This window comes from Peromyscus leucopus, chromosome 3 (assembly GCF_004664715.2).
Source record: "Peromyscus leucopus breed LL Stock chromosome 3, UCI_PerLeu_2.1, whole genome shotgun sequence".
Taxonomy (NCBI): Eukaryota; Metazoa; Chordata; class Mammalia; order Rodentia; family Cricetidae; genus Peromyscus; species Peromyscus leucopus.
Genome location: NC_051065.1, coordinates 159652651 through 159666052, shown reverse-complemented (window position 1 = coordinate 159666052; position 13402 = coordinate 159652651). Strand labels below are relative to the sequence as shown.

Below are 13402 nucleotides of genomic sequence, written 5' to 3'. Positions count from 1 at the left end.
AACATGGTCACATTAACATGAGCTAAACAAGGACAATACCAACAGACATGCCAAAGTGGGCAGGGAAAGCCCATGAGGCCTCAGTTACACAAAGAACTACAAGCAATTACAGAATGCTAAGAACAGGAGAAATAGTCTTCTCCAGGGAAATGTGGAGCAATTGGATCTCCAATACCAAATGGTCACCCCTCAAAATATATACAAGAAACATTATACAAACTAACTATATTGTATATATGTGTGTGTGTGTGTGTGTGTGTGTTATATGTATGTATATACATATACATATATGCACATAACAATAATTAATGAAAGGGGGGCCATGAATTGGAAAGAGAGAAAGGAGGATATATGGGAAAGCTTACAAAGAGAAAAGAGAAAGGGGGAAATGATATAATTATATTATAATCTCCAAAATAAAAGTAATTTTAAAAAGAATACTCTAAAAGCCCATGTACACACACACACACACACACACACACACACACACACACACACACACACACACCAAACAAACAAACCTGGAGTCAGGGTAGAGAAAGGTCAACATGATAATAACATGGTCTATGGTATGACAAATCAAGCTGCCACCATTGCCTTCCCATGAGTAGAATGAGGAGTTAGAATACGTAACTCACAAAGTGAAGATGGAATCTAGGGAAGCAGGACAAAGCTGAGAGGTATTTCCAATGTGCATGGAAACAGAGTACTTGTCAGCTGTTACCATGATGGTGCAGATGGGGGCAAGCTGAAGAATGACCACCTATTGTGGACAGGGGAAGGGGGTTACATCATATTCTGTGGTTAGTGGAGGGCCAGTGAGAGATTCTGAGTCTTGAGTGTGGTTGTCAGCTCTGCCATTTGCAGAGATAAACATGGAGAATGAATCATTAAGTGAAGACCTCTTGCCTCACATCCTGATGAAAGAGAAAGACATGATAAAACTCAAATATTGGTAGTGTGTCTAAAATGCTGTGGATTGTCTGAGGTAGAATTGGTAAGACTGAGAAATACATTATATCTGTTTATGAGAGACAGTGGGTGAGAGAAAGAAAATATTATAAAATTAATGAGACCAGAGTTTCTGCTCTAAATACCCAAGTCTCCAGTAGTGACCATAGTGGACACAAGAGCACACCAGGAATGTATGTATGGGAACGATAATGAGTTCAGGCTTGGAGGTCAGTGTATGTCTGTCATGTTCCTGTTGTCCCTTCCAGAGCAAACAACCTTTAAAGATTTTAATATAGACCCTTTACCGCCGTCCAGACCAAGATAGAAGACATGAAGCCTTTGGTATAGTGGGAACACACTATTCCAGGTTTCATGTTGGCTCATGACAAAAGCCATCACAGTGTTGTTCCTTTGAAGGCTTGCTTCTGAGGTGTACCCAGTGAATCAAAACATTGAATGTGATAGCCTCTGAAGGAAAATTCCACAAATTAGAAAAAAAAATAGAACATGATGACCACAGGTGGCTATATGGCTTGCACTGTTAGACTTTTCAAAGACTTATTATCTTCATGCATGATCAAAAGCAGATAGAAATGTGCACTCCCACTCAACACCAATCTGTCTGTGTTTCTTGTTTTAATGTGCAGGACAGGAGCGAATTGGAAAAGACTCCAATTATGAGCAGGAGGGTAAAGTTCAGTTTGTGATTGATGCTGTCTATGCCATGGCACATGCCCTTCATCACATGAATAAGGATCTGTGTGCTGATTACCGGGGAGTATGCCCAGAGATGGAGCAAGCAGGGGGAAAGAAGTTGCTGAAGTATATCCGCAATGTTAACTTCAACGGTGAGTCCCCAAATGTCTGTACTATTGGGAATGCTAAGCAGATATCATCTCTTATTTCATAAGCTACAGAAATTACATGACAGCATTGCTATTGACTCAAGAAAGATCAAAACCTTGCTAATTATATACTTTCAAGTGATCGAACCAGTGTGGGAATGGGTGAGGAAATGAAACTTAGAAAAGAGAATGAATGACTACATATTGGAGGGCTATTTTATATTCTTTTCTTCAAATCCATATCTTTCACAAGAGCCTTTTTTCTTTAGTGAATGTAGGTGAGGGAGAGAGGAAAGAAAGGAAGGGAAAGAGGCAGGAGATTTATCATCACAAGATCATAAGGAGTGGTTGAAAGTTGGTATACAAACTACATCTCAGGCCATGAGCTTTCCCCTCAAACTACAAAACCTTCCTGTGATAAGCTACCCAAAAGAGACTAGTAAATGTAAATGGGCAAACAATAAAATAAATCGTAACAGCTAGTAAATACACATTTGGGGTGTTGATAATTCTGATACTAGCTTTTACATGCAATAGGACTGAGAAGTTATTAAATGTATTGTATTCAATAAGAAATATGTTCAGTTATGGCAGTAAATTAATAGAAATTGTGTGATTAAAATTTCAGATATCATATCAACATGAATTTGTACATATCTATGCAAATAGATATAAAAATAGCTGTACATGAAGATATGCATATACAGCTCAAGCTATTTACATCTGTCTACCTAGAGGTCAAAGATGGCATCTCGGAATAAACAAGAATACCTAGAACTAGGATCTTATTAGGAATATCATTTTCAGTCCAAAGAACCAGAACTCCTTGCAGAAATATATTATTTTTCTGATTTACTTTTCTCATTTTAGGTAAATAAATAAATGTGCAAAGAAGAGAAACTATCTGGCTCCCACTTTACAACTACCACATGGCAGGGAGCAATCTATAATTCACATCTCTTTCAAATCTGCTAAGAAGAATTTAGGCTTCCTTGTGCATAGTTAGGATTTTGACTTATATTTCTTATTAAGCATGATTGCACTTCTCTAGAGACTTTGGTAAGGAAGTCTATTTATCCCTAGGATTTCTTTTTTCTTTCTTTTTTTTTTTTTTTGAGTACAACTCAATATTTCTGACCTTCACATTCAGGAAAACGTTGCTTTACTTACTGATAATAGTTTCTGGAAAGTATGACCACAGCTTCTGCAAGTGGGTAACCTCGATGCAAATGGGGATGGGGTGGGAGCTAATTCAATGATTTTTCTTTCCTGGTCACCTTTTCCTACATCACAAATACATGCAGAGATCTCAGTACAAATGCATTCTAGTTATCTCTTTGCTGACTAATAGATCTAAATGGAAATGTTTTCTAATGTAACTTTAAACAATTTGTGATAGAAAACTCTGAAATAATAACCATATAATTAATATATTTAATCAGGAATATGCCTATAGCTAGACTTAGTGATTCGTAGGAAAGAAATGGAGGGTCCCATGGATATTGTAAAATCACATCTAAAACATTTTTACTTTCCTCTCTAGAGAGGTGAGATCCATATTCACTTTATCTGAATCTGTTTGTAACTAGTTTGAAAGAATGTTATGGAATATCTAAAGTGTAAATTGAAATTGAGTGCTGAGTGGGCTTCTTGACATATTTGCACTATAAACAACAAACCTTAAACTACCAAGCTGGAAGAAAAGCAAGATGCCACCCTCACAGGTAAAGGTAAGTGGTCTGGCCACATTTAAAGCTGAGGTTTCCATGGCAGCCAGTATCAGTTTTTATCCATATAATTCCAATTGGTTTTGCTGATGCAGTGAATCAAGAAACTGGTATCTCCACTGGCCTGGCCAAAATGTAGAATCCATGTTCACCTTGACTCCAGCAGTATGGTTTAGGATGGCCTGTTGAGCAGAAAGATTAACAGAACATGAATCAGTACAGAAATCCTGGTTCTGCATGACAAACAGAAATGAGAAGAGAAAACCTTTTGGGTAAATGCTTTGATGCAGAAAATAGTTTTGTCATCTGGACATCAGGATCCTTAAAGCTTCTCTGTTCTGGAAGAAAAGCAGTTTCTGTCACACACTGAAAACACTACACATTTTAGACTTGGCTACATTCTCTCAGTTGTCATGTGTTCTCTGCTACCTGCTACCTGTTAGATCACAGATCCTCTAATGTTTGTTATTTCTCTCTCTTCCTCTCTCCCTCCTTCTCTCTTTCTTCCTCTCTGATACTCCACTACAGTTCTAGCTCTAGACAAAGTTGATAAGAAAGTATAGTGTGCTATGGCCTTGAAGCACCCCACACATACACTAATGCCTTGTAGTTGTGGGCAAGCTTAAGATGACTTTATATCTTTGACTTTTTGATTTGTAACTTTTGGCAAGAGATAAACTTCTTTTCTCCTGTTGGAACAGAATTTCCTTCAAGACCTTCATCATGTTCCCTATGTTATGATGATCATTCGCCTTACCCTTCTAATATCCTACTGTAAGATCTACTCCTGGTTGTCCATGGCTATGAGCCTGTAACTTTCCCAATAGAGTTCTTGGGGGGACTAGAGGCATGCCTCAGCAGCTAAGAGTCCATCCATACTGCCCTTTCAGAGGACCCTAGTTTCGTTCCCAACACAAGGGTTGGATGGCTCACAATTACCTATAACTCCAGGTCCAAGGCTTCTACAAGGACCTGCACTCACATATATAAATATTCTCTCCCTCTCTCTCCCTCTCTCTGTCTCTGTTTCTGTCTCTCTCTCTCTTTCTCTCCCTCCCTCCCTCCCTATTTCCCTCTCTCCCTCTTGGTCTGTCTGTATGTCAAACACACAATTTTAAAATAAAATATATAGTCCCAGGGTCTTGTGGAGGTTGTAAAGGGTAATTTTGAATCAGTCATCCTTTCTGTGATCCTGCTTTTGTAGGTTATAATGCTGCCCATCTTGACTGGTAGCCCCTTTTCTTTTACTTGGTGTTTCTGCATTCTGGTCCTCACGCCTTACAGTATCTCTGTGGGCAAGCACCTTCTCTTTGATAGTTTGTTTCCTCTTCTCTAGACTTCTGTTTTATTGTTTTCTGTTCACAAAGTCCATTGAATACACTGCCTATTTTTCTTTTAATAAGTCCAGGTGTAGGTACTGTTAAAGCAGACTGTAAGGAGAAAAAAAACACCATGGGAATAATAAGCCCATTTCATTAAAGAATGCATTTAGAAGGTCAAAGCTACACAATACACTATTAGAAATCATCATTTAGATAAAGTATTCATCTCCTCTGCTATAATTTTTAACATGAACTTTAATAGGAATGGAAGAGCATGACAAGAATCATTTTCCTTCACAAAGATTTTGAGAAGGGAGAAAGATAAGGCCATGTGTCCTGTTCTGAGGAAGAACGAGTGGATGAACAGGAGATTGTTTGGGGCTCTGGGCCTCAGACATACTTTCTCTCTCCTCTCAAAAAGTATGAAAGGCTCCAGCCACGTAATTTAATGAATAGAAAATGGTGTATTTAGAGCAAAGCACAATGTGAGTCCGGGCATCCCGAGTGAGAGAAAAGACTGGACACCTGAATAGCAATGTCTTATAGCACAGTAATAGGATTCTCATTTCTCACTAATGACATGCAACATCACATTTCATCTCTTGTTCTTACATACTTGGAATATTTGCTAAGAGCAAGACACAGTTGTTGAAAAGTCTCTGTTGCATCAATAGTCATTTGTTGCTGCTGCTTGTTTCCCTCTCATTGCATGGAGCTTTGTGTGACACAGAAGACTATATATAACAACAATAAAGAGGGAAAAGTCTATGAATTAGAAAGAGAGCAAGTTGGGGTGAATGAGAGGAGCTAAGGGAAGAAAGAGAAGAGGAAATGACATGATTTTATTATAATTTCAAAGAATATTTTTAAAAAGAATTGTGATGAAGTGTTTTTTACAGTCTCTGATGATTATGTCTGGGCAATGTATAGAAGAAGCAAATTGAAATGGTTCCTTTGGCCACAAACAATCCAAACCATTGACTCAAATTGGTGGGAACAAAGCAGTGTTCACAGACTTCTAGTGTCCACTCCCACTGTGGGCTCTACACTGCTCTTTGGTAAATAGAAAATGTTTCTAGAAATGGGAAAATTCTAATGGGATCTCCAAAGAGCAACACAAGTTCACTAGGTAAGCTTCTACTTGGCTAACCAAAGCCATGTGTTATTTCTGGTCTCGAGATGATAGGTAAATAAACTGAAAAAAAATAAAACTATTCAAAATTATTAAAGGGCTGGAGAGATGGCTCAGCAGTTAAGAGTGCTGACTGCTCTCGTAGGGGAGCTGAGTTCAATTTCCAAAACCTATATTGGGTGGCTCACAACTGCCTGAAACTTCGGCTCCAGGGGACCCAACTGCCTCATCTAGTTTCTGCATACACCTGTACACATGTGGCACATAGTCCCACAAGAACACCCACGCACAGATCTCATTTTAAGAAGCATTACGATTAAGTGATTGCTAAGTGAGGGCACAGGCAGGAGAGCATACCGTTAGGTTATTGCACTCAGCACTCACTGTAACTCTATGGAAAAGTGTCCCTTGTGACAGACAGCTGCCTGAAATAAAATAATTTGCTAAAGTCATAAAGATACTGATAGATCAACCTGTAATATGGATCTATCCTAAGGATTCAAAAACCAGTTACTAAGTATTATTGTGATATAATTATCTAAGTTATCTGGTTGAAATTATCTGAGTCACTGACAAGAAACCTTCCCTACCTGAACTTAAGCAGCTTCTTACCTGTAAGATGAGGAAATTTGGTGTTCTGTGTCCTCCAGCTATGTTCTGAATTCCTACTTGATCATCTGCCCCCCACCTCCTTTAAATATAACCACAAGTTAAAGTCTTAAACAATGCACACACATATGCTTTACTTTGGCTTTCTGTTGCTGTAATAACCAGCATGTGCAAAAATAAAAAAAAAATTAAAAATAAAAGTAAACTGACTTGGAGGGAGAAAAGGTTTATTTCAGCTTTTATGTCACAGAACATCACAGAAGGACTCCAGAGCAAGGGATCAAGGCAGAAATGTAGAGGCATGAACTGAAACAGAGGCTGCCACTTAGGAATACTGTTTAATGGTTTTCTTTCTTGCTCACATTCAACTAACCTTCTTATACAGCCTAGACATATCTGTCTAATGATGGTACCTCCTATATTAATTAGTCATCAAGAAAATGACCCAGGACATGCTCATAGGCCAATCTGATGGAATACATTCTCAGTTGAGGTTCCCTCTTCCCATGTTGTCAAGGTTATCAACAAGTTAGCCATTGCAGCACACATTACCTTATAGGCTTGCAATATAGAAGACCACTATATGTTTCCCAGGACCCCTATAATGGTGATGGCAAGTCAGGGGTCCTTCTGCAGACTGAAGGAAAATCCACTCCCTTCCATTTCATAGATTCTGGAACCCATTTCAGTGGTAATGCATGTGCCCAATCATTCCTGTGTTTTTTATCACACACACACACACACACACACACACACACACACACTGCCTTTCATTCCTCTTGTCTCTCTTTTATGTACACTGATGTGAGGACATTGGACAAACTCATGTTATATAGGAGGTTCTCTCCATGTTATAGTCCTGAACTCTGTCACATCATAAAGAACATTACAGAACAGACATATTAGGATCATTATTCACCCCATCACAAGCTCCGATTTCTTTTTCTGATTGTTAGCCCTATCATAAAATCTGTAATTGGTAACTATAGAAAGGTATGTGCCTTAGATGTCCCTTTGTCCTAGCTGTGATGTTGTATCATTCAGCAAGATGACATAGTTCATATGGCTCTTATACTCAATGTACAGTCTCTCTTTCTGGATGTGGCTTTGTTCTTGGTATTGGATATTCATTTGTCCAATCAGATGCCCTTTATCACTCACAGGCTTATCACTCACATTCCTTTGAGAAATGGTTTCTTTCTGAACGTGGACCCAGAATGGCAGCCAGCAAGCCCTGGTGATCCTTCTGTCTCTGTATCCAATAGCACAGTTGTTACAGACACCAGAACATGTCACGCTTTTACAAGCTCACTTGCATATGTGCATAAACATGAAACATGTATTTAATAGAACAAATTAACCTTCCAGTTCTTTTACTAGAGAAGGAGAGGTGCTGGGGATTTGAACTCATGTCCTCAAGTTTGCTCAACAAGTCTTCTCACCTGCTGAAACATCTCACCTTTTCATCCAAAGAGTACACTTTAAGAAGACCTAACTAAATAATGGCTTGAAGAAGAAAATAATGCCTATGGAATGTCTTTTAGGCATACTGCTGGGCATTTCCTACTTGCTCTCTATGAATTAGAAATAACACACTACATGTTTTAAATTCAATCAGAGCAGAAATTCACTTTAAGTGAATTATTTTGCTTATTCGTAATGATGTATCAATTTTAAGAATTACTATTTTTGAACTTATTCTTTATTAACTACAATTTGGTGTTAAGTGGAAATGAAAATAGCCATTGCCATTGTGAGCATTGCAATCACAGTTAGCAAAAGCATTGTGTTAAAACATATTTTTGTCTCTGAAAATTAATACATGAATTTATTTGCTTAGAAAGGCTTAGAAGAAAATCTTCAGAAAGATCAAGAATAGAGCCATTCAAAGGAAGAGATGGGTTGTCTTCCAGCATTCTGTAACCACAGTACACAAGCTGTAGAGACGGACTACCGTGAGCTGAGGGGACAGTAGAGGCCATCGTGTTAGCAACAGGGTTAGCTCCTAACTTCATCACCCAGGAAATGGAAGGAATACTGCTTAATTCCGGTCTTTTATTTTCTCCTTCAGGTAGTGCTGGCACCCCAGTGATGTTTAACAAAAATGGGGATGCTCCTGGGCGGTATGATATCTTCCAGTACCAGACAACAAACACCACCAACCCTGGTTATCGTCTTATTGGTCAGTGGACAGATGAACTTCAGCTCAACGTGAGTTCTGATTGTTCCTCTCTTTCCCTGGTATAATAATAATAGGGGTATTAATTTGATCAAATAGATGTTTGTTTCCTGTTTATGTGTTTATGCACATAGAAAAGGAACTTGAAATTTGTTCCAGGCTTCATGGGGGACTGATAACCATTCATCTACTAATACTACAATATGGTGATATTTTATTTGTACTGAAATGTGATTTTATTTGTATGTTAATAAATAAAGTTGCCTGGGGTTCAGAGCTAATAACAAGCCATAGTAGAAGCTGGGCGGTGGTGGTGCATGCCTTTAATACCAGCAATTGGGAGGCAGAGCTAGGCAGATCTCTGTGTGTTCAAGGATGATACAGACAGCATAGAGACACACGCCTTTAATCTCAATACCAACCATAGAAGATCTGGAGGTCTGTATAGATGGGCAGTGATGAGGAGGTCATGTGGTTGGGTTTACAACCAATGAGAAGGCAGAACAGAAAGTCTATAAGAAGATAGACACACAGAAAGTAGTTCTCTTGCTGAGGAGGACAGCAGCGGCAGTGAAGGGTAAGATTTTTAGCTCTTAGCTATTGCTCTGACCTCTTGGGCTTTTTAACTCTGCAATCAGCTCTGTGTTTCTTATCTAAAAAGATGGTTACATCTACATTTGGCACAAGAAAAGGGGAAGTGCTATGGGATGTTCTGTATGGCAAATGTGTTAATAAATAAAACACTGATTGGCCAGTAGCCAGGCAGGAAGTATAGGTGGGACTAACAGAGAGGAGAAATGAGAGAACAGGAAGTGAAGGAGGAGTGTGCCTACAGCCACCACCAGGACAAGAAAGATGTAAGGTACCAGTAAGCCACATGGCAAAATATAGATTAATAGAAATAGGTTGAACATAAAGAGTAAGAGCTAGACAATGATAGGCCTGAGCTAATGGCCAAGCAGTTTAAATAATATAAGCGTCTTATGTTTATTTTATAAGTGGGCTAAGGGACTGCCAGGGTTTGGCGGGACCCAGAGAGAAAACTCCAGCTACACTACAATAATGATAATAACAATGACAGAACTGGGTGCATTGGGTTTGCCTGAGGGGATGCATGCATGTGGAAGTCAGATGACAATTTGTAGGAGTCAACTTTCTCTTTCTACCATGAGTTTCTGAGATAAAATTCAAGTCTTTAAGAGTGGCAGCAAATGCCTTTACCTGCTGAGGCATGTTGAGGACCTGATATTGAGTTTGTATACTAGTCTTTAATTCTGTGAGACCCTTCATTGACTCTGACTCATATTTCTAATGAGTTACCTGGTAACAATTTTAAAGCTTCTTTGTGAAAGCTACTGTTACCTCTCTCTTTCTTTCTCACTTGATAGTAATACAATTTTTGAATAATTTTGATGCCATTCTGTTTTTAATTTCTACTTCCTAAAATACTGCCCTATAGTAATACGTTTGTGTAGCCTTTCTATCTTTCAATAGAGAGTGACATACTTCTCAATGTCCCACTTAAAGACAGATTACATTCTCTGTTACTTCATCTTTATATCCTCTTTGGTCTTTGACTGGGTTAGCTGAGACACATGAAAGCTTGGGGTGGGTTAGGCTGTGAGCAGGACCATTTGCTTTACTCAGTTTCTGACTCAGATATTGAATTTATCTAGAAATAACTTTGAATGTATCCACAGAATTGTATTTGGCTGAATACATTAGTGTCCTGTAGTCCAGTCATATTGACACATAAAGTTGATCACATAGTCACCATCTCAGATAATTCATTCTCTATCTCATTAAAAGGGAGCAATTATGTCTGAGGCCTTCTCCAGTCTCTACCTCAGGGGGTACTGTAGTAATTAATGAAATAGAGGCTGACACAACCAAGGTATGCCTCATTTGGTGTCATGAGTTGCACAAACGTAATCATCTAGGAAGAGAGGTCAAAAGTGTGTACGAAACTCACAGTCAGAAATAATAATAAGAGACAACTTGAAGTGAAAATGCAGAGTGTGTTTGGCTGTTTCCAGAAGAAGAAGAGGAGTAAGAGTAGGAGGAAGAGGAAGAGGAAGAGGAAGGAGAAGGAGAAGGAGAAGGAGAAGGAGAAGAAGAAGAAGAAGAAGAAGAAGAAGAAGAAGAAGAAGAAGAAGAAGAAGAAGAAGAAGAAGAAGAAGAAGAAGAAGAAGAAGAAGAAGGTAGCGGCTGCTGGATTTAGGAATTAGTGAAAGCACTGCTGGCCAGTTGTTTCACTCACACCTTGCCCTGTGTTGACTTGACTTATACTTGGCTGTTCTCCCTCCCTTGAGGACTGCCATTCAAATAGCAGGGATCTGGTGTCTAAGAATGATGGAGCCAGTTAGCATGTGCCAAGCATGGCTAAGGACCAAAACCAGGGAAGCAGTTGAAATTATGCCAAATGCAAGACACACTAAACTTATATTCAAAAACAGAAAAATAAAAGCAAAAGGTAAAAAGTGTCTCAGAAGGTAAATCCAAGATTTAGTGATAAAAGGCTAGAATCACATTTGTGATTACAGCATTTGGGAAATTGAGACCAGAGGCTAGAGAGTCTGAGGCCAGCCTGGGCTACAATAGTGAGATTTTTGTCTCAGAAACCTAAATAATAATAATAATAATAATAATAATAATAATAATAATAATAAACAGAATCAGAATCAAAGCATTGTGGCATGCCTAACTGTCCTTTTTTGGTATCCCTGTGGTACAAATGTAGTCATGCAAGATTAAAGGCATAGAGTTAAGACTAGTAGAATTCTGGCTTATGCAGAAATTTTGATTATACCTAAAAGAGGAAATTAAATTGGTTTATTAATGTTTCTCAGTATACACTTCAGCACCAAGGTTAAGTTTCTAGCAGGTGTGACTTTTTCATGTATATAAGAATTCTCACCTGGCTCTTATCGACTGGAGTATAATCTGGAAGTCCTTAAACAAGCTCATTTTGTTTTATTTGAAATCATCCCTCATAAGAATTGTCTGCAACTGGCCATTCAGCAAGTTGTTATTGTTTCTTAGATATCCTTCCTATGATAGGTACCATGAGAGGCAGTAGGTAGGTACACAGTGGAGACAAACAAATGAAACTCATATCTCACACAACTGACCACCTAGCACACAGATATAAGGCACACAAGTGAACAAACATGCATGCAGAAATTACAATGTGTGGTTGAAAGACGATAGGAAACAGGATAGGGGAAATGGAAAGAGAGGGGTCCAAGGAATGGGAATCCACTAATGTGGAAAATATGGGTGGTGGCAGGCCAAACGGCTTAGCCAGAGATAGTGAGCCACTAGAAAATAAGGGAGAAGTCCTAAGAGGTATGGGACTAACATGCAGTCATATTAATGCAGTTCCTTGCACACCATGGGAAAACTGCTTACTTTTATTTCTCAGATAATTTAAAATTACTTAAAATAAAGCAAAAGTGTGACTATATAGAAACAAAATAAAAATTATATTTTTAGTTTATTTTAAAAATTTAAAAATGAAAATCACTTTTAGATGCATGGAAGATAGCTGAGGGGACATACTAAGCCACCCTCAATCTTCACTGTTCATCGGAGCCATCTGGAGGCTCATTAAATCTAGAAAGTGGGGCCCATCCCTTGAGTTTGATGCATTAGATCTGAAGTTCATGCAGAACCAAATGTTTGCCTTTCTAAAAAGTCCACAGGGAGTGCTAATGATCCTTTGAGAATCCTTGCCTGAAACCTTGCCTGAAAGCTCTATTTGACCATGGAAATGAAGCTGAGTGTGTGGTGGATTTGTATTACTTGAAGGGCTTTGTGGCTTCTGACAGTACTTTAGAAGAGACCAGATGCTAAGAGTGGGAGAAATGAAATCAAGAATTACAAGTATTTGGAATTTTTAAATATATGGGACTTCCTAGACCTGTAAGAGTGAGATGGGCATCGACAAGGGTATGGAGGTACAGCCATACAAAAAGTACCCATTACCAATCTGTAAATGGCTTGAAAATCCACTAGGAAAGAAATGGAGAATAAGAAGGACTCCTCCCCCAGGCCTTGAATATCTCCTTGAAAATGATACCATACTTTTCTAGTACTGCATACAGAACCACGTCTAAAATAGTATATCCAATATGCCTGGAATTGAGTGGACCACATGCTTGGGATATTTGTTTGACTCTGGGATGAAAATCAGAGATCTCTGACCTGTCATTAAATGAGCATTTTTTATTACATTTTATGACACTAATTGTAGTGTGCTAGGGTGTGAGTTGGTAACCCAAATCTCATATGGATGTCTTAGTTAACTCTTGGGTTGCATGGGAAGTATAAGAATGGATGACTGAGGCACAAAGGCCATTTTGACAGGAATGGGATTTTGACAGATGGTAGATTCAAATGACATGGCCACTGAGTTAAGTGGTCTGGATAGAAGGTCACTGTGTGCAAACCTTTTATTGTTAAAGTGAATTTAATCATTTCAGGGAAGTGATAAAAATAAAAAGTAGTTCTAGTAGCCACAGTGAACCTAACCCTGCACACATGGAGATTCAAAGCTTTGGTCCAGGTGTCCCATCTGGTGGCTAGTCTCCTGGGTAACATCATTTTGTCTATGTTGTCCCTTTTGTGATGCC

General features: G+C 38.7%; 1 protein-coding gene across 1 annotated transcript in view; it reads left to right on the top strand.

Annotated features, from left to right (window-relative positions):
- Grm7 (glutamate metabotropic receptor 7) overlaps window positions 1-13402 on the top strand; it is a gene marked incomplete at its 5' end in the record, with an annotated part of 311121 nt that overhangs the window by 28075 nt on the left and 269644 nt on the right. Inside the window, 2 exons of the mRNA XM_037204288.1 lie at window positions 1602-1802; window positions 8661-8800. Coding sequence (XP_037060183.1) covers window positions 1602-1802; window positions 8661-8800 — 341 coding nt within the window. The remainder of the gene's footprint in view (window positions 1-1601; window positions 1803-8660; window positions 8801-13402) is intronic.